Source organism: Aulonocara sp. 'chitande type north' Nkhata Bay, linkage group LG6, assembly GCF_057382095.1.
Source record: "Aulonocara sp. 'chitande type north' Nkhata Bay isolate Kocher_YH1m ecotype deep benthic linkage group LG6, A_spYH_male_GT1.1, whole genome shotgun sequence".
Classification (NCBI taxonomy): Eukaryota; Metazoa; Chordata; class Actinopteri; order Cichliformes; family Cichlidae; genus Aulonocara; species Aulonocara sp. 'chitande type north' Nkhata Bay.
The window spans coordinates 22,096,073-22,117,586 of NC_141349.1; the positions used below are offsets into that span (position 1 = coordinate 22,096,073).

Genomic DNA, 21,514 nt, shown 5'->3' on the forward strand with positions numbered 1-21,514 from the left:
AGGATGTGTTATGTAAGTACCTTGTGAATCATCCTTCATTGTTGTTGTGGTTGCTTCTGCTTCAGTTGTGTATCTCTTGGTTTTTCTTGTTGGTTTCTGTGTTGTTTTTTTGTCATCTGAATAAATGAAAAAAGAACAATCAAAAGTTTTTTCACATTGTTCGCGTGTTAGAAATACATCCATCCATTCGCTTCCGCTTATCCTTCTTAGGGTCGCGGGGGGTGCTGGAGCCTCTCCCAGCTGTCATAGGGCGAGAGGCGGGGTACACCCTGGACAGGTTGCCAGTCTGTCGCAGGGCCAACACACAAAGACATCATTCGCGCTCACATTCACTCCCGCATTCACACCTATGGGCACTTTGGATTAACCTATCCCCACAAGCTGACAGAGGCGAGGCTGCCGGACACTGGCGCCACCGGGCCCTCTGACCACCACCAGTAGGCAACAGGTGAAGTGTCTTGCCCAAGGACACAACGACCGAGACTGACGGAGCCGGGGCTCGAACCGGCAACCTTCCGATTACAAGACAAACTGCCAACTCTTGAGCCACGATCGCCCCAAAATTATAAACACAACAAAAGCTATTTTGCCCAAACACCTGAAATACATCTAATTAATATTTTAGCTATTTTTAGTTGTTTTAAACAGCTGATCGTGAGCTCACCTGTTTCCTCATCTGAGGTCTGACAGCTAAAGGTAAACAGCTGCACACTTCCTGTGTTAGCATCAGTCACGTCACACTTCATTTTCTCATATCTTGATGGATAGATATAGTGAGACTTCCAAAGGGTCACAGTAGTGGAGCAGTCAGTCTGTGAGGTCAGTATTTCTTTGTCATCTTTGTTCATATCTTGACGTTTAATCAGCCAATTCACGGTGTGATGACACTGTCCATATGTCACCACAGAGCAGTTTACAGTTTTTATCAGTTGCTTTGGTGCATTTCTCACAACAAAATTGATCTCTGCACCACTACTAAGGCTCTTCTCAAAACAATTGGTGCAAACTGCAAAACATGGTGGATAACTCGCAAAAGTGAGTCACCTCATCAAAAAGAAAAGTCAGTTGCTCAAAATAAGTAGTCAATGCTTCAAAAGCAAGTCCCTTAATCAAAACAGATAATATATTCATCAAAAGCAAGTACTTATATCAAAGTGTCAGGGCTGTCACAATTACAAGTCATTACACCAGCACCTTTGGTCACAAAATCAAATGGTTTGAACAGGTTCTCATTGTGACGGATTTCTTTGTAGGTGCTTCCCAATGACTAATAATAAAAAGATTAACCTGAGACAGATGAACCAGAGCGTTTAGAGTTTGTATTTCTCCTAATTTGTACTGTAGGCATGAATAAAGACCAACTTCCTCAAATGTGAGCTTCTTAATAACCAGAGAACAGTTCGCTGTAACACTCAGTCTGTCTGATTTGACTTTGTCTGTCCAAGTGTGATCAGCTCTACTGTTGTTTTGTGTCTTGAAACAAAGGTCCATTCAGTACTGTCACAGTTATTCTGCTCATCTATCACATTTAGACAAGGCAGAGTGACGTCATCTCCAACTTTCATAAAAATGGATATTTCAGTTTCAGATACTGTTGAGAAGATTGATGAGAAATATGAAAGATAAATTAGAATGCAGCAGTTTTACAATCAGAGCGAAGATTTTAGACTCGGGTCTGTAAACATGTCCCATATTTCCCTAAAACAACAGTACATGCTCAGCTTTCTTATTTACTGTAAAGTTTATTGACCATAGTAATACTGATAATATTTAGTTTTGTTGCTAATAAAATGTTTCCTGTATCCTTACCTGGAATCAGAATCATCAGCATCAGAGATAAAAACATTTGAATCCATCTGAATTCATCCATCGTGCTTCTCTGCCTCACGTCTTTCTTGTTGTCGATCTCAACCATCACAGTCTCTGAACTGATGACTCTTTTTACTTCCTGTCATTAGTCAGATCTCACTTCCTCACTGCAACTTTAGTCATTTGTAGTTCTTTCTTCTTGTTGGTATTGAGTATGTGAGCTTTCTCTGAAATTGATGAATACATTTAAATATTAAACAAAGATGACACAAATAAACACAAAATGCAATTCCTAAATGAAGTTGTTTATTATTAAGAGGGGAAAAACCTATATGGCCCTGTGTTAGACCAAGTTAAATGTGCGACAGTGTCAAAGTGCTATAGACAAGGATGCAGGGATCAGGTCTCCAGGGAATCTGCAGGGAAAAGCAGGGGGAACACACTCACTCTCCTTCTGTCTCTCTTGGCGTCTCACCAGTCTCTCACTCCTCTCTCGTACCAGAATTTCTGTAAGGAACAAGGGCAGGTCCAGGGTGTCTGTACACAGGGAAACGACGTGTTAGCACAAGATTCAAAATCCAAGAGAACTAGATTACTAGTGTCCTAGCCAGGACTTCACTAACATGAGTCAAGCAACAATCCAGCAAAGAGCAGTCTAACTTCTTCCCGTAAGTAGAGGCTGGTTAATGAGACGCAGGTGTTCACCATCTCCCAGGTATGTAGGCCAAAGGCGGGAGCCCACAATGGCCTCCACCCAGGCGATAGAGGGAGAGAAAAACAATACCAAAGCCCACTTGTAGCAGAATATTTCTCAGGCAGACGGTGACACTATAGTTTTTAAACATAACAAAAATCAGACGACGACTGGTTTGATTTAACTGTGGTGATGTTTAGATTGCTCGAGTTGAAAAACGTGTTGCCGTCCAGTTTGTGTGAAGTCAGCATTACAAAGCAAATGCAACAACCTATTAACAAAAAGTCCTTATATTTACTGTGATAGTTGACCTGCTGCACTCTTGGTCTTAAAGCAAATTAGTGTTGTTTTAAGCTTTAGAAAATGAGAAACAGTAATGTTAAATATATATGTATCACAATGGAGTGGACTTTGAGAGATAGTTTTATCTACTCTGCAGCATAAGCTGAAAAACCAAGGCAGGATCCATGAAGCTGAAACACGTCAGCAGAAGGAGGAAAAGGTGGTGAGGCAGGAAAAAGAGACTAAGAAGGTACCTCAGGCCACCAGGGTGGAGAGAGACTCACGGTTGAATTATGAGGTACAGTAAGCCTGAAAAGACAGGAGTGCTTCAGCTCGCTGTGTCGTTGTCAAAGAATGACAAAGAAAGAATCTAGTTGTCGTCCTGCAGAGGCAGCCCTCTCCGCCCATCCCAACCTTGCAGAAAAAGCTGGCAAATCTTGCGCCATCTAGGCCCTCCTCTGTTTTTAGCCAGCGCTCGTCTAGAACTCTGAGTAACTCATTGCAAAGACTGCAAATTTTTTCACATTTTGCCCTGTATGACAACTCTATAAATAAATAAAAATGCATTCACAGAATTGCTCAGTGTCAGCACCAAACCACCCACCACCCAATGAAATTCCCAGCCAGCAGGGTAAGATTTGTGCAAATTATAAACCTTTATTTTCCTGATCCCTGCCCTGCCTTCAGTCCCCTGTCGTGCTTCAGATGATCAACAGGAAGTGTTCAGTTTGCTGTCAGCCTTACGTTGGTGTCTGAGGAAAGAGCGGTGACAACTGGAGGTTCAGATGGGTTGCACAGATTCACACGAGACCCACTACAATCTGGTAAACAGGTATTGCAGTCAGGCACCACTGAACAGCAGGGTAATGTGTGCAGGAATAAGATGCCAGAACAACAGGGATTTCTATCTTTTGTGCCAGGCTTAGAATCAGTCATTTAGAGACGCTGCTATGTTGAATTGAACCCAGTTAACCCCCAGATGTGGTGAGGCAAAGACACGATACTAACTCTGGGCTGTTAACGTGTGATCTTAATTTGATATTCGTAGTGAAGAATGTATTCAGTACAATGTTTTACAAGACATTTATTCATCTGTGCTTGTATTCAAGTTTACAGCAAATCATCTGAGAAATGCCTTTGAACTGGTGCCTGTTTCTGGGCTTTTCTTTTGTCACAAACTGCTCACAAAGAAGGACGAATGCTTTAGGAAACAAAAGCTTTGGAATGTATTCTGCAAGTACAGGTCAAACGTAATAGCCTCATTGTTTTATAGCAATGCTGAATTAACTTATGTCACTGCAGGACAGTGCAGCCAGTGGGGCTGATTGTTATAGTCACTGTGCACGACAAGAAAGCACTTGACATGGTGAACTGCTGCCACGGTTTTAGAGAGACGTCTGTTTGTTATTAGAAGTAGTTGTTCTGTTTAATTTGGGGTTTTTCTCCTTTGCTTCTTCGTAGAAGACGACCAATCTGCACATCGAGAAGCTGTCCTGTCTTCAGCTAGGAGTCCTTCTCCAGCTGCTGCACATGCTAACAGGCAAAACATCAGGGAGTAATACAAGCTTTTAATGCTTATGTGAACCACAGGCGTGCTTATAATGTATCAACCTGCAGTGAGACTGTAAAAGCAAAATCTTTCTTGATTTAATTTTCATTGCACAAATAATAACAGATTCAGGAATGTATTCAAGGAAGAGACTGGCAAAGAAAGAGTGGGATAGTCAGGGAGCTGAAGGAAGGAGTACTAAAAGGCTAGGTGCACAGCAAAGAGAGAGGTGTCACTGGCACAGGAAAAGGCTTGTAGTGAGTTGTATGTGAGGCTGGACACTAAGGAGAAAATGATTTTTAATGAATGGCAAGGCACATAAATTGTGCTGGAAGAGAGTAACCAAGTATAGAGATGGAAATGTGCTAATGTGAAGAAAGTGTGTTGAGAAGGGAGAAGGAGTACTTTGGACGAAAATTGAATTAGAGAAGGAAGTGAGGCAACTCTGAAGAGGATGGAGACGGGAGGCATAGAGAGGGTAGGAGTGAAGGCTATGATAAGGTGCGAAGAGAGTAACTGTGGTGCTGCATAAGAAAGTCCTGAGGGGCAGAGAAGTATGTGATGGGTTGAGATTACATCAGAGAGAGGCTCTGAGCCCCTTCTTGTTTGCACTGGTGATGGAGAGGCTGACAGATGAGATCAGGCAAGAGTCTCCGTGGATGATGTTTTCAGACAACCACAGAAAGGATTTGTGGATGTAGTGAAGGTGGACATGCAGGGGGTTGGTGTGACTGAGGAGGATGCTAGAAATAGAGAGATGGAGGCGGATGATCCACTGTAGCGACCTCTAAAGGGAGCAGCCGAAAGAAGAAGAAGCACAAATAATTCTAATCATGCTTTTCTTTTATTCTCAGTACTAAGCTATGTAAAGGAAGTCAAGGTTGTTTCCTCCTACAATCACTTTGGTCATGCTGTTCTTACAAGTGTGGAGGTGCCAGATGGTTTAGACTTGTTTAGATTGGTGCTCTGTCTCCCTTTATCCAAACTAAAACTTTGATGAGGTTTTTTATCTTCACTAAACACTTTTTTGCTTTGTGTTTATTATTGTGCTACTGCAAGTATTTCATATATTAGTCAGTTGATTGTTACTGTAGGGCAGCTCTAGGACAATCCCTGATGTGATGTAGCTTGCTTTTATCCAGCAGATACGACATCTCATGAGGAGGTTCGAACCCTGTACCCTGACCCTCCTGCTGACGCACAAAGTCTGGACATCCAGCAGCAGGCCCTTCTACGTGAACAACAGCACAACAGTTTCTATTTCTTTTAATATTGGAAGTCAGTTATTCATTAATGAATACAAATGGTGACTGAAGTTATTTAGACAGGACATTAAACAATAAACTTCCAATAAATTATGAACAATGTGTGACTGAATGTGTTCAGTGAAAGACTTTGAAAATATCGCAGCATAAAACCAGTGTAAAAGTACTCAGACTACTTTTGGGGGTATTTATTTGATGATGCAACCAGAAAATGTGCAGGTTGTGAGTTTAACATTTTCAACACTGGAGAAGAAGTACATGTACACAGACTAGCTAATGACAAACATTTTTTTTTAAATTAACCTTTATTTAAACAGGTTGTTCATTTTTCTGAGCTTATCTGGTGTCCAGTTTCGGTGGCAGTAGCATAAGCAGAGAAGACCCAGACCTTACTCTCCCGAGCCAGCTCCTCCATTATTTGGGGGACACTGAGGCATTCTCTGCTGAGTGCTGTGATCTCCCCAACATGTCCTGGGTGTGTCCTGTCTGTCCTGGTGGGACATGCCTGGAACATCTCACCCAGGAGGCGTTCAAGAGGCACCCTTGTCAGATGCCTGAACCTCCTCAACTGGCTCGTTTAGATGTAGAGGAGTAGCAGTTAACTCGGAATGAGACAGACAGCACCTACTGCTGGGGTGGGCCTACAGGAGGGAGAGCTCATGTCGTCTCTTCAGGACACATCACTGGACCCCAAGAAGCTCTCCCCGGAGCTCCCTTTGGCTGCTGGGGTCGGCATACGTTCAACTTTAAAATCACTCTTGGTTCTTGGCTAGCTTTGTGTTAGCATCCTTTGTGTACTGATGCTTGCAAGAAGCTAAAGTTGCTTTGGCAGAATTTTCTTTCTCATATATGCACACATAAGGAGAGAGATGTTTTATAAGCTTTAGTCATCACCGTGCACTTTTCCTGATTCACACAAAATACAGCAATCTGGCACCTTCCCACAGGGTCTTGCACGAGTATTAAACATGTTCATTTGTGCTTTGGACTGTCACCAGATTTCTTCTAGAAGTTTCTTGCCAGTCAGCAACTATCTTGGCAACACCACTTGAGTTTGTGTGTTGCATGCTAACATCCTTATCATATGTGTAATAATACTAAAGCTTCATCTTATGCACACACAAAAAACAAATATGGCTCCTTCGTGCAGGGTTTTCTGGTATGTTCATTTATGCTTCCCAATTTAAAAAAAAAAAAAAAAAGACAAAGCAAAGTTCTTGCTTCTCAGCCACTGCGGCCACATCCTCACCGTTTTTTAGGCAGTTATATAAACATACTGTGAGTGAGTCATAAGCTTAAATACAATAGTTGAAGGAACAAAAACGTAATGTTTAAAAATACCAGTCAAATCTGATTAAAGTAAATAAATAATAAGTATACAATGTAGTTTTAAGACTTCTCAATGTTTCGTAACATTAATGTTCTATGAACTCGTGAGTCCAGAAATCTGAATGTCATGAAAAGTATTTATTATTCGTGTATTATTATTTTACAATACAAGGTTGTTTTTTTCCTGATACTTCATGCAAACCACATTTCTCCAGGCCTGTCCTAATCAGCTTACTCAGTATCACTAGATCCAATGCTGCTCCTCCAGCAGAGCACACAAAAGTAGGAGAGACCAGAGATGCCATGGCTTAGTTAGGAGACTGTTTGCTTCAAGGCCACTAGAGGGTGCTGCCATAAAACTACAATAAATGAATTGACCTTTTGACCTGCTCACACTCTTTTATGCAAAACCCTGCTGATGACACACACACACACACACACACACACACACACAGATTCTAGGTCTGACCAACCGTCTCCACCGTGGGCAAAAAGATGACAGTCAATAAAATTCTAAAATTTTATTTATAAACACAATGAATAGTAGTTAAAAGTCCAGTGTCCCATTTAGGTACAAAGTAAAAACACACAGTCCAAGGCCAGAGCCAGCTATGCCACAAAGCCAGTTGCACTCCACACGTTGTTCACTTCAACAGGGGTAGCAATTGTCCTCTGAGACCCACCACCCTGTAAGTAGAAAGCCTGCACAGAGCGACAAAATAAGACAATTCACTATATAATTCACAGCCCATCCATCCCAAACATATCAGATCATTAGAGGTTTTGTCACATTACATACCTGCACTGAGAGACAAAATAACACAGCAGTGTTTGTAATGTGGGCTATAAGTAGACTAGCATATCAGTGCAATCAATTACACCTGCCTCCAATTAGTCCAGCCCTTTTACAGTCATTGACTGGGTGAGAAAACATGAGCAAATCAACCCAAGAGACAAGCAGGAAGACTCTCTGAAGGCTCCTGTGGCTGCACAGGCAGTCTTACAATTACGAGGTTGGAGAGTTGTTGTTTCAAAATGTTCACACTGATTTCACATGCTCATTAACTCACAACCAGCTGACCATATATATTTCTGCTGCTGAGCTGCTTTTTGATGGAGATTTTCTGAATTTATTTTGCTACCATAAGAGCAGACTCCATGCTGAAAGCATGTGCACTGTCACTTGCAATGAGTGGCACTAATGACGCTAAATTTAATTACAGGTCATGGACAGCCTTCATAAATGCTCATATTACTCACCCACACTGAATTCCAGCACAGGTTCATCTGGGTCCTGACTATTTCCTGCAAAGTAACACAAACGTCATCAGAACATTAAGTCAGAGAAACAACATTTGGAGCTTTTGTACATGATAAATTATACTGCAGTAGTAAAACAAAGTCAAGCAGCAGTACATTTATTAAAATCACCTTCAGCTGTAATATTTAAACTGATTTAGTGTCAATTTAGATTATGTTTAGATTAAAATGAAACTAGTACCCTTGTAATGTCTTTTTAAATTAGAGGTAAATATTTGTATATTTTTTACATAATATAATTATATTTACTGGATTTTCTCTCTATTGTAGTTTAGTATTATAGTTATTACTTGTTTTTTATTGACTTGTCTTGTTTTTACAATGATTTGCTCTGAATGCAGCCTTTAAAGAAAAGACTATCTGTTCAGTAACTATCCATCAGACTGGGTCCATGTTACCAGCCAAATGGGTAATAATTAAAGTAAGTTTTGAATTACGTATATTTGGGTGTTTAGGTGACACTTTTGCAAAAAATATATATATATATAATTAGGTTTAAAAGAACTAAACATGTATGTATTTAAAAACAATAAGTGTGTTAGAATTACTACAGCAACAGGTTGTAGCTCACTGTACTATTTTTGAGCACAACTTTGGTGCTTTTGCCTCATTTTTAAATCAGTGATCCCAGTAGCACAGTCTAAGCAGAGACCTCAGTGCTTGGCAAACAATCAATAGAATCAATATAATTATTAAAAAGAAACAAAATAAATGCCAACCATATAAAAAAAAACATAAACTTAAGGAAAAAACTAAACTTGATTTTGTGTCTTTAGGCTATTGTTAACAGCAAGCATGAGGTTAGTGCATATGTATTATTATTGGAAAGATTACTGCAAAGAAAAAAAGGTTGAACCAGGAGGGGGCGATATTGCTCTTCTTACCATGAGTTACATGCAGGCTATTACTTACCATGTCACTCACATTTATTTCACAAAACAGCTGAACCCACTTAATTCGATTTAATTGTATTTATGCAGAGCTGAATCACAACAACAGTCTCCTCGAGGTGGTATAGATTGTAAGGTAGAAAGTCTACAATTAAAAAGAAAAAACCTCAATACAGTGGGAAGGAACAACTCACTTTTAACAGGAAGCACCCTCTGGCAGAACCACGGTCAGGGAGGGGCAGCCCGCTGCGACCCTTTGGGGATGAGGAGACGAAAAAGGGGACAAAAGACACACTGTGGACGAGAGCCAGAGATGAACAAGAACTAATTATTGAATGCAGAGAGGTGTATAAACACATGGTGGGAATCCCCCAGCAGGGTAGTCCCAGGGTAACTAAGGGAGGATTCATGGTCACCTGATTCAGCCCTAGCTATATGCGTTGGCAAAAAGGTAACTTTGAAACTTAATCTTAAAAGTAGAGATAGTGTCCGTCTCCTGCATTCAAACTGGGAGCTGGTTCCACAGAAGGATGATCCCCTTCTACTTCTAAATATTCTAAAAACCACAAGGAAGCCCACAGTCTGAGAGCAAACTATCAAACTACGAGGTCTTTAAAATAAGATGATTATTCAAGACCTCATGTGTGATGGGAAGGATTCTAAATTTGATGCTGGACCCACAAATCATAAAAGAGAAACACTAACTCACACACACCAGAAAGTGCCAAGAATTATAATTATATGTAATTTAGTTTTGCGTTCCTTTATAATGCTTTCAACTATACAAATAAGACACTTCATGGGGGCGCCTGAGCCTTGTAGACACAACAAATACTGAACAAACCTCATGCGCCCTGTTGTTGACAAAACGATAAAAATGAATGTGTACTTCTGTCTTATTTAGGTCATTTTTGTAGTTTTTGTAGACAGACTACTGTAATTTCTCAATAAAATGTCGCTTATTATCGCTCACTCTCAAGAACAAAAACGTGAGTAATTTCCCAGTAGCTCACCATATTTGGGATCTTCTAACATCCACACTTCATGTTTAAACGGTGGTGCGGAGGCGGTGTACCGTCGCAGGCCGGATGTAGCATTCAGCGCGGTGTGCCTTTTTTTCAGTTGCTAAGCAACAGATTTGTCCCGCCCCTTTCGTTATGACGGGGCGGGCCAGTCCTTTGACTGGTGACGTTACAAAGAAACGTCAGGTGACGTTACAAAGAAACCTTAAACCGACCTTATATATAGACCTGGCTGTTCAGTTGAAACGCATTCACACAGCGGGACAGCAGCGCTTTAAACGTTCAAACACGGAGTTTAACACAAAACAACATTTTAGACATAAAAAACAAAAAAGTGAAATGGCAAGCTCGAACTGTAACACAATGACAAATGATGAAACAGTTCAGACCAATGGGGATAATTCTACAGTACATGCTTTGGTATCCCTCTTGAATAACTTGTTCAGTAGTTTTTCGATCAAGCAGTGGGGAGAGCTTATCTCAGGCTATCCGGATTGCTTCACCGCTAAGCGGCTTGTAGGTTTTGTAGAGGACGTAATGGACCTGTGTGCACAGTCAGTAGCAGTATCACCACTGAGGTCTTCCCAGAACTCCCGTGTACATGAAAACTGTTCTGTCCACACCACTACTGGCAAAACGGTTTTGTCACGTGTGAAATTTTTGGACGATTCTGCTGAGCAGGAGTTTGATACAGCACAGAATATAGATGCTAACAGCCAAGAAACAGCTAACACAGAAGAAAGCTGTCAAAATGCTGACCAACACAGTGCTGCAAAACCCAAAACGGTTTTGTCACGTGTGAAATTTTTGGACGATTCTGCTGAGCAGGAGTTTGATACAGCACAGAATATAGATGCTAACAGCCAAGAAACAGCTAACACAGAAGAAAGCTGTCAAAATGCTGACCAACACAGTGCTGCAAAACCAGAAAACAATCCAATTCCAGATCCCCAGCAGCAGAAATCCTGTGTTGAACATGAAGCCAGCATCCCACCGTTAACAAACGTAAGTCAAACGGAGTCATATAAAAAGATACAGCATCACAGATCTTCTGTAGACTGTGAGCCACCTGAAAAAACCTTAGACTTTGAAAGATGGTTAGAGACATTAATTCAGGCTGTGCTTTCAAAGCTTGGTAAACTTTTAAAGTGCCCTCATTCTCACCAAAAACGTTTGTTGGATCTACTCTTGGACAAATTCAAGGGGATGGATTTGCATTTAGACCGAAAAGTGCAGAATTATTTTGACTGCATTGCTAATGCGATTTTCACTGATATTTGTGACAAATTACATAAATTGTCACTAATATCATTGGAAATGGGGAGGAGTGGGGAGGAGGATTCAATGAATTTAATGGAACAACCAATATTTAATATCATAACTACTTCAGTATTCCAAGAACACCTGTTGGCAGTAACAGTTACTGATAGACTGGAATCATATGAAAAGAAAGAAAGATGCAGATTTTCAGTGGAACTCTTTGTGGAAGGACTGATTTCCCAGGTTGCAAAAAAATCAGGCACAGTCTTCAGCATTGAAAGTGCTGAAGCTATCTCCAACCGGCTTACCATGAAAATCTGGACTGAAATCAGGGCCAGATACGACAAAATCCCACCAGAGAAGTTCAAGAAACTCAGCGAGAGGGTTTTCAAATCCCTCTGTAAAAGATGGAAGCATGCATCTTTGGTGACATTCTGGCAATTAAACTTCCAAAATCTTGATGAAGATATTGTTAAAACTTTCAAAAGAAAGATATTCACAGAACCAAGTTGCATATCTAAGTGCTTCTCATCGGTGCGTGCATTTTTTGGGAGGTGTAAGGGAAGAAACAAAGTTTCCACTTTATAGTGACATCGTGATATCAACAGCAAAATATTTTCTAAAACTCACTGGACACTTTAAATGAGCTAGTTTTACATTTAGATCAGATCAAGTCATTTTTGAAATCCCCAGGAATGGTCGCGGCAGATGGCCACCCCGCCCTGAGCCTGGTTCTGTCGAAGGTTTCTTCCTCTTAAAAGGGAGTTTTTCCTTCCCACTGTCGCCTCGTGCTTGCTCAGAGGGGTTTGTTCTTTTGGGGTTTTCTTTTTAATACTGTAAGTTGTTACCTTACAGTGTGAAGCACCTTGAAAACACCATTGTTTCCTTTGGTGCTATACAGATTGAAGTGACTTGCACTGATAACATAACTAAGCTGGGACTTTAATTTAACATCAATAAAATTATAAAAATATTACATCTTGATTTCTGCTTGTTTTCATTGTCTGTGACTTAATGAATACAAATGTGTAATTTAACAGATTCTTTCTTTATGTTAGTCTGACCGGTGATTCCACGTTGGCCTTAGGTGTTGGCGCGGATACGCTGCAGCCCCTGAGCCATTAATGGCCCAGCACACTACAGTAAAAACAAAACAACAGCCATCTGTCCAACTAGGAAAGGAAAATAATAAACTGCCTCCTTGGAGGCAACCTGACTCAAAACAGTTGCAGTCCAACTCAGACCGACTGCAATCACTCTCAGGCAGATTGATGAAGATCTGCAAATAACTGTTGTCTAATTTATAAACGCAGACAGATTGCCAACACGTCTGTTCACAATAGAGGACTGTACTTACATGGTTGCAAACTGGTTGTTATCTTGCTTATATGAAAACATTGCTTTGGAGCAATGAAACTCAAACACATTCATTTTTAAAATGCTTCAAAATGAAATTTTGAAGCATTTGGCTTTATGCTTTGAAAGTGCCGTTGTGAGTGGGAGTGTGAAATCCTTACTTGATGTGTTCCCTTTGCCTTTACTGTTTTCAGTTTTATTTGTCATATGCAAGTTAGCACAGGGTCAACATTGCAATGAAATGTGTTTGACGAGCAGCAGTCACTCAGCAGCATGGTACAGTAGAAGAAAATATAATAAAATATAATAAAATAAAATAAAAAATAGAAAAATAGTAAAGAGCAAAATATTTGAAAGACGTGGTAAAAGAGAAAAGATGACTAAATATATATATATATGTATCTATAAATATATGTACACTAGTGATTAAATAAGAAAATCTTGAAAAGAAATATGACGGGAGGTCAGATGGGATATTGCACAGGAATGAGCAGCAGAAAATTACAGTATTACTCAGACTTTTAATAGTCATATTGTCAGTTTTGGCCGACGGTCATGGGTCACTTCCACTAAAATAGCACGAGACTGGAGTAAAATGTACTTTATTAATGAGAACACATGGTGATACAGCAAAGAATCCAACCCTTCTGAAAAGCAAATGGCTTCCTGTTATACTCTACCTGATTCAGGTGAGCATCTGGAATAGACCAAGTCTGGGGGTCAGCAAACCAAAGGGAAACAAAACCCTCCCCATAAGAAAACCACTACAATATAACCAACACGTTCTCACTCCCAAAGCGTAACATTTTACGCTAGGTGACAAATCGTCACCATATTACGTTTTTGGCTACCCACCACGTTCCTGAATGACGACCTCGGAAAAAAGAGGAAATATGAGAACCGTCTGGACTGAACCTACACATGTTCGCTCTTTTTCTTCAAATCGCTTAGAAACACGCTATTTAACATCATTAAAGTCCTGGTTAAGGTCAGGAATAAGGTTATGGTCAGGGCTAGGGATAAGGTTAGGTTTAGGGCTGGAATACAGGGCTGGAACGTCTATTACCGCGGGAGCGTCATTGAACTGGATTCCAGCCATAGCCCGCCGCGTACCATAAGAACGCCGAAGGTCTCCTTTCACATTCCTCAGGAACGCCGCGGGACGTGACAAAACGTCGACATGTTACGCCTCGGGAGTGAGAACGGGCTGATATAACACATCATAGACATATGAAGATTTGTAACAAGTCCTATAAATAATTCCATAACATATAAACTTCAGTCTCTTCTATATACATTAAAACAGCGGTCCCCAACCTTTTTTGCGCCACGGACCGGTTTATGCCCGACAATATTTTCACGGACCGGCCTTTAAGGTGTCACAGATAAATACAACAAAATAAAACTAGTACCGGTACCGGAAAAAAAGAAGATTTATTCATAACACACGTGAAAGACCCAGGAAAACAGAGTTAACGATAAAAACGATAACAAAATAACGATAAAAAACGATAAAAACTCTGAAAACCATACATTTCACACCCGAGCCTCATCTCTCGACCAAACGACGGTCCGTGGCCCGGCGGTTGGGGACCGCTGCATTAAAACACCTTAACCACAGTTAGGTTTCAGCCCTCGCTGACTCAGAACAAAGTAAGACAATCAGAGTTCGATTGGTTTTTACTTGTGCAGGGGAAGCCTGGTCGGATTCTCAGAGTTGCAAGCTCTACACCCAAACTCAGACAACTCCAACTCCAGCCTCCACTCGCAGCCTTTTATTGAATGAAAACAGTTACACAACCGCCCATTGTAAACCCCATATGTTGTGTGGTAAAAGCTAAGGCACTGTGTGTGTGTGTGTGTGTGTGTGTGTGTGTGTGTGTGTGTGTGTGTGTGAGTGAGAGAGAGTGTATGTGTGTCTGTATACGTGACTTCCTGCTTACAAACATTTTAACCGCATCTCTAGTCATAAAAGGGTCATCTCCCCTCAACCTCGTATATGGCTTAACCTCTCTAACAGTCCACCATTTACATGGTGAGCCCATAAAGGGCAGGAAGTGAACATTCCTTACCAAATAAGGAAACCAGAATCTTATATAGATTGTGCCTGCAGTTGAAAACTATAGCTAGTAACATCCCCAACATCCTACATGTGGGGGAGGAACAGAAAATATCTGAACATACAGTTCAAGACAAGGTCCAAGCACAATAATGACAACTTTTAACAAAATCACTCCAACACACACTCCCCTAGCCTGGCACATTGGTTTTCTCCAGGAGCTCATAAGCAGGTGATTGAGCTGCTTTTACTCTTTACAAAGTGAGTACTGTTAACACTTCTCTTTTTACATATACAACTAATTTAGGTTACAGACAAATGATTAAATGTGAACAGCTCTAACACAGGTTCTTTTCCTGACACAGGTAGGATGGCCAGTCCCCCTGTCTCTTCACCTTTAACAAGTCACTTAAATAACAACCCAAAAAGCCTAATAAAGAATCACAATCAACCAGTGTGTGTTTTTCTTCATTACGGTTTTTAAATACAAATCAGTCAGTCAATTAATAAAAATACAAGTAAGGGTAATGGAACCCCTGGTCTCCATTACACACATAAATACCATAAAGACACTAAGTCGTAGAGCTCTGAACTCCTTGCTTCTATGATATTTACACTTCTTCTTGGCCTTCTCCTTCACTCTGAGTCACTCCAGGATAAACGCATCAGCTCAGACATACAATAATTAAAATATGTGTAGGTGACCGTTTGGCAGAAGACGATGTCGAGGCGGTACTGCAGTGACACGTCCGTGGCTATCGTCGGGGCGGTGTCCTGCATCAGAAGGAAGTCAATAGACTTCTTGGCTTTGTTGCTCATCATGGCGCTGTAGTCTGTGGGCGTGGCCTGCAAAAAGTGTAAATAAACCATCAGAGACCAAACACAAATATGCCTTCCAACCACTAGTTTAGACAACATCTTGCAAAGAGTGTGTATTTCAGAGTGCAGTTGTTTTTAAATTTGACAGAAACAGAAATAAAGACGGAAGAGAAGGACAACAGGGAAAGCAGAAGCACCGACACACTGAAATCTTTTAGGGTCAAGCTCCAGAACTAGCCACAAATCCTGCTGGAAAGAACCTAAAAATACTTAAAAATACTTGCAGAGATCGAATGGAGCCGTTAACTCAAAAGCCTGGTGTCAGGCATGTTCTTTAATAAATAAGAAACGAGCTGATATGTTACAGACCCCAGTCTTTACGTAAAGAAAAAGCTGACATTTAGAGCGGTCTCGCAGCAGATTTTAAAACAGTGACACTGATTTGTGGGGTTTTTGGGCACAAATTTGAACCTTTTTGTTTTATCCATGTCCTTGAACACAGCTCGTGACTTGGGCGCTTTCATATGTACCGATTCATTTAGGTTTGTGCACTGAGGCCAGATTTAGGTATTAAAAACGAGTCAGTCATAACACTTCTTACATTAGTTAAAAAGCTGAGCTTACACTAAACCAACATTTAAATTTCCCCTTGTGGGACTAATAAAGGTATATCATATCATATCATATCATATCATATCATATCATATCATATCATTACTAAAGTATTGCTGCAACATTGTAAAGACAAAGATGACACACAGACCAGACATAAAACACTGAACACTTTTTAAAGACGAGTCATTTAAGAGTATTTTCTCATAGAATAAAGTCGGCTGATATGGTGAAGGAAAAATCTGCTCACGAATCCTCCAACTTCTTAAAAGTAAGGAGTGACCTGAGCTGGAAATCAACATGAGAGGGATGACTCAAGAAGAAGAAGAAGCAACAAGAAAAGAAAAACAGAGTTCAGAGTGTAGTTAAGATATCAAGCTGTATCCACAATGTGTGCCAAGAAACTAAGCTTGTCTGTTGTCATGCTAAAGAAATAAAAAATCTGGAATCAGAAAACAGCCAATAACTGCTGATCAACTCACCCACTCCTCTTCGTGCCAGTCCACGTGCAGTGACGACTGGCTGTTGTGATCGCTGTACTTTGCTCTCAGCGTATCCTGGTCATTGCGGAGCACTACTTGTTCAGACTCAGCGGAAGGAGAAGCTTTGGTTGCGATGTACTCGTACTGCGTTCAGGGCCTAAATAGCTGAAGCTAGCAGCTTGCAGCCGCACACTGCCACCAGCTGACGGGTCTGAAAGGAAGAGGGTATGAATGAAATATGAAGCGTCCCCACGTAACGTCAAACACTTTTAGTACCTTGTCAACCAGACTGGCGAGCGTCCACTCCAGTCCGCTGGCCGATTGGTCTTTGGCAGCTTGAGACAGCCTCTCTGCGTAATAGCTGACCTGAGTCTTCAGCGTGTTGACGTAGGCGATGATCTCTTTGGCTCGGACAGTGTCCTGGGGTATGTGGATGATGACTGAGCTGGAGAGGGCACTACTGCAGGGAACAAAGACACACCGACACATCTGTATCCGAGCTGGGACTGAGGACACTCACCAGCCACTTTATTAGGTACATGTGTTCAAAAGCTTGTGGCAGCAATTTAGTGCATTTAGTCAAATAAAGACAATAGAGTGGCCTGCAGGTGTATATTTTTGTAATGTTTCTGTCTTATGCCTGAAATATGCTTCAGCAGGAAATATACGCTGTAACTGGAAACAACAGCATGATGGACCGGTTTAGTGTTAAGAGGTGTTACATCTGAAGTTAGAACGTAAATTTCCTGCAGAAATCTAAATCAAGCTTCAGAGGTACTGTTCCAAAAATATAGGGAGGGACGTTACCCACCAGATGTAAAAACAAACACTGTCTGCATGCACATGCCTGCTCTCAATGAGCCTAATCGTGGCTTAGAAAAAACAACGAGGAGCCGACTTCGATAAATGCGATACCACTCGCTTCACAAATTCAGACCATCTGTGTACAGTGGCGTGTCTAGAAAATTTTTGTTGGGGGGGCCAGGTAGGGGCACAGATTTGGAGAAGGGTGGCAGATTTAATTGGCAGATAATGTTTTAAAAAAAAATTCTACCAACCCTTAACCATAATTCAATAATCCTATAAACCTAATAACCAAATGCACTTTTAACTCTTATTAGAATGAGATTTTAACCACTACGGTGCAAAGTTTTTAGATACTGCGTTGATAAAGTACAAGAGATACAATCAGTGCTTTGTCAGTGTTTACTCAGCAGTCAAGGACAACAATATTTGCATAGTATTTTTACTGACATATAGTGCACATATGTTTTGGGCAAAAACATTTTTGAAAATTAAAATACGAACATTTGTAACAAACAATTGACAAATTAGCCAATGCCAATGCAAAACTTTATCTGCCTGTTAAAAAAAGAAGATAATCTTCTCACAAACTGGTGTTTGATTTTGAAACAGGAAAAAAGTGGGGAAACAACTGAAAAGACTAACATTTGAATGAAACCTGAAAGCAAGTAAATACTTTCTATGCTGCCTTATGGTAAACTTTGGTAATATTGATAAAGAACAACACTGGCTGATGATAAAATACAGTCAGCTGGCATGGTGACACTGCCAGTATTAACCTGCAGGGCTGGACTGGGACAAAAAAATTGGGCATTTTTACTACAGACCGACCCACCAGGTAGTAAAGCCATAAAGACTTTGACTGAAAACAAACCCTGTTGTGACAGTGATGTACAGTCTTGTTGGTATATGTATGATTTCTATACATTTTACGTCAGATAAAAACTTTGGTTGTAAGATTTAGATAATTATTTAATAAAAACTAGGTATTTTAAATGAGAATAAGAAAGAAAAGTATTTCTTTGTGCCCACCTTTCCCTGTTAATGCCCTACCTGGCCCCCTGGCAAAACTTTGCTAGACCCGCCCCTGCACAGTTACCAGCTGTCTGCTACATAAAAAAGGATCCTGGTGTTATTTGTCTCTCAGAAACAGTTCATAACTTCCCTTCAACTCATTCATGTCACCTAAAAGGTAAACCTGTTTCTCCATCACCTGTTCAGCTCTGATGGTTCAGTAAGGACATCTCCTGGTTTCATCTTCATGTTTCCCTCTCACCACATATCTAAACAGACATCATGACCAGCAGCTTTACAGCTGTGGCTCCAGCAAACATCAGCTGATACTAGAAATTAATATTAAATACATTCTAACAACAGCCGATCAAGCTTAAACGTGCTGCTGTTGTTTAGCGCAACATCTGCTGGTTTCCTCTTTCTGGCGCAAAGTGGGCGATAAACAAGAGAGAAAAGCCGATCAGCTGATCATTGATCAGTTTCATGATTGAAGTAGCAACAGGAGAGGGAGGGGGAGAGAATGAGAGAAGAGGCAGCTGTGCAGCATAAAGACAGAATAAATCCAGCTTTGTGTCTTTTTTCCATTCTAGCTAAAGTCCGGGACAAACTGCGTCTCTTCTCAGCTCAATACGAAACGTGTAATATTTTCTCTGAATGAGGGACCATTCCATTTTTTTAAGGAGCCGTTGGCAACTCTACTAACCTTATGAATAAAATAAAGTTCACTATCAGTAACATCATAGCACCCACCCAGCTGTATAAAAACTCCGTCAAACTGGCTAGAACGCAGTATGAGTTATTGCAACTGACAGTAAAAAGTCAGCAACATGAAAATAAACTCCACCTAAACTTGGTTTATATCTGACCCAGATAGACTGCAGGTCATAACTTCTTACCTGAAGTTCAGTTCACCTGACACTCGGACTGGTGGCTGCTTCGGGTCTCTCCTCCTGCCTCCCCTTCCCTCATCCACCTGTTGCCTCTGTGGAAGCCCCGTCATAGTCACCACCAAACAACGGAGTTATTTCTACACATCGACCTGCATCTGGCCAATCCACCACCTCTCATTGTTCATGCCATTACAAAAAAAATAAAAAATAAGTCACTGGGGATATCCCCGGTATGCCCGATGGCCAGTCCAGCTATGTTAACCTGCAACCAAATTTGCAGCTCCATACAGCAATGTTACAACTTAGATTATATCTTATAACGCATAACTCTTATGTTAGCTGCCCTCAGTAGCATACTGTCTGAAATATTCCACAGCTGCAATAATTCTTTAAGTGTTATTTTTTTCCTTGGTATTCTAATTTCACCGAAGTTTACTAAACTCAACAAACTTGATATTACTTACCGGGACATTTATTCTGTCCTCATTTTCTTTCACCGAAAAATTGTTTCCTGCAGTGCCATCTTTCGCGCTTGGCTCTCCTACCTTTGCTAACGTGATGCGCATAGCGCAGAAGCGATGCTGCATTCACTTACACTCGGATATCTGAGCGTCACCGTGAAAACATAATCGGACATTTGATATTTGATTGAATTTTATTGTTTTGCCTTTGGGGTGGCACCTGGGGTGGCCAGTCTGGTTTGGGGGGTGGCCTGTGCCCCCCCAGGCCACCCCGCTGGACACGCCATTGTTACCGGGGCACGATCACCGGGGACCCGTTTTTCCAGCACACACGCTCGATACCACGTGACAACAAATACGTCATTTCCTGTTGACTAAAAAAAAAAAAAGCACCCTCTCACGGTCCTAGGGACCAAAAAATTGTCCCGCCCGATCAGCGGGCGAAGCCGCTGCTGCACGCCGGAAATGAGGCTTCATTTCCCGCAGGTCTATCTAAGCAGCCCGCTGTTTTCCAGCCCGGGGTCAAATGTGGAGCAAGGGCGCCACCCGGTGGACAAATAAAAAAATTACAACTCTAAGGCCCGTCCTGCAAAATGAAAATGAACGCTAAACATCAACGATCCCTTTGACCGTAATTAATTTGCAGTGAAAAATAGCGTTTATAATGGGTTTCAATGGGGCACAAATCGACCACTAAGCACAATAGTGTAAGTTTGTCTGTAGCTTAGCCACTGAAGCTAATTGAAGGAAGTCAGACTTGAATTTTGAAATAAAATCATATCAAACTTTTTTTTTGGAGAATTTGGCTATAGTCCATTCAACACTGTGCAAATGGCATGTAATCAAAATTTGAAAATAGCCACAAATCGACCCAAGACCCTCCAGGGGTTTTAAGTACACGCAATATTTTCACTCTCACATTTTACTCTGTACTGGAAGACTTGTTCATTTTCAAGATTCATTCATCCATCCATTTTCTTCCACTTTATCCGGAGCCGGGTCGCGGGGGCAGCAGCCCAAGCAGAGAAGCCCAGACCTCTCTCTCCCCAGCTACCTCCTCCAGCTTATCCGGGGGAACACCAAGGCGTTCCCAGGCCAGCCGAGAGATATAATCTCTCCAGCGTGTCCCGGGTCTGCCCGGAAAACCTCGCCCAGGAGGTATCCAGGGGGCATCCTTGTCAGTTGCCCGAACCACCTCATCTGGCTCCTTTCGATGTGGAGGAGCAGCAGCTCTTCAAGATTCTCTCAAATAATTTTTCACCATATAAACTAAGGTTTTTTTATTTAGGCGTCATAGTTCTGAAGAGAGATATGTGTTTTTTAATAGGTGGACATTTCTGCCAGCAGGTTGGGGATTAAAAAGGTCGATCATGCTTGGCTAATTTGAGCAACTGTGCCAACTTTACAAAACTATACGTTTTTATACCACAACTCCCCGTTCAGCCTTAAATGCCAGAAGAAGAAGACTAGTCTCCCTAAATCTGACTCTGTTTATTACCGGAATCTGGAAAATACTGTAAGAAAGCTACATAAAGTATCAGCATTGAGTAACAATTTAAATTCACGTCCTCAGCAACAGCATTTAACAGTATTTCCA

The 21,514-nt window shown here is 41.1% G+C and overlaps 1 protein-coding gene across 3 annotated transcripts; it reads right to left on the reverse strand.

The window, feature by feature from the left end:
- Positions 1–5,772: 5,772 nt before the first annotated feature.
- On the reverse strand, positions 5,773–20,951 carry LOC147327745 (inositol polyphosphate-4-phosphatase type I A-like). Of its 3 annotated transcripts, XM_086295623.1 has the most exons (7): positions 19,921–20,951; positions 19,463–19,548; positions 17,025–17,208; positions 16,749–16,959; positions 9,333–15,681; positions 8,189–8,233; positions 5,773–7,630 (listed from the first exon to the last, which is right to left on the reverse strand). In XM_086295623.1, exons 1-4 carry the CDS (start codon positions 20,041–20,043, stop codon positions 16,906–16,908), a joined length of 447 nt encoding a protein of 148 aa, XP_086151749.1. In that variant the 5' UTR covers positions 20,044–20,951; the 3' UTR covers positions 5,773–7,630; positions 8,189–8,233; positions 9,333–15,681; positions 16,749–16,905. The 3 variants fall into 3 exon arrangements, 2 of the variants coding, with proteins under 2 accessions (XP_086151749.1, XP_086151748.1); XR_015129878.1 differs by lacking the exon at positions 19,463–19,548 and having other exon boundaries at positions 9,333–9,432; positions 10,152–15,681; positions 16,749–17,208; positions 19,921–20,949; XM_086295622.1 differs by having other exon boundaries at positions 16,749–17,208.
- Positions 20,952–21,514: the final 563 nt, after the last annotated feature.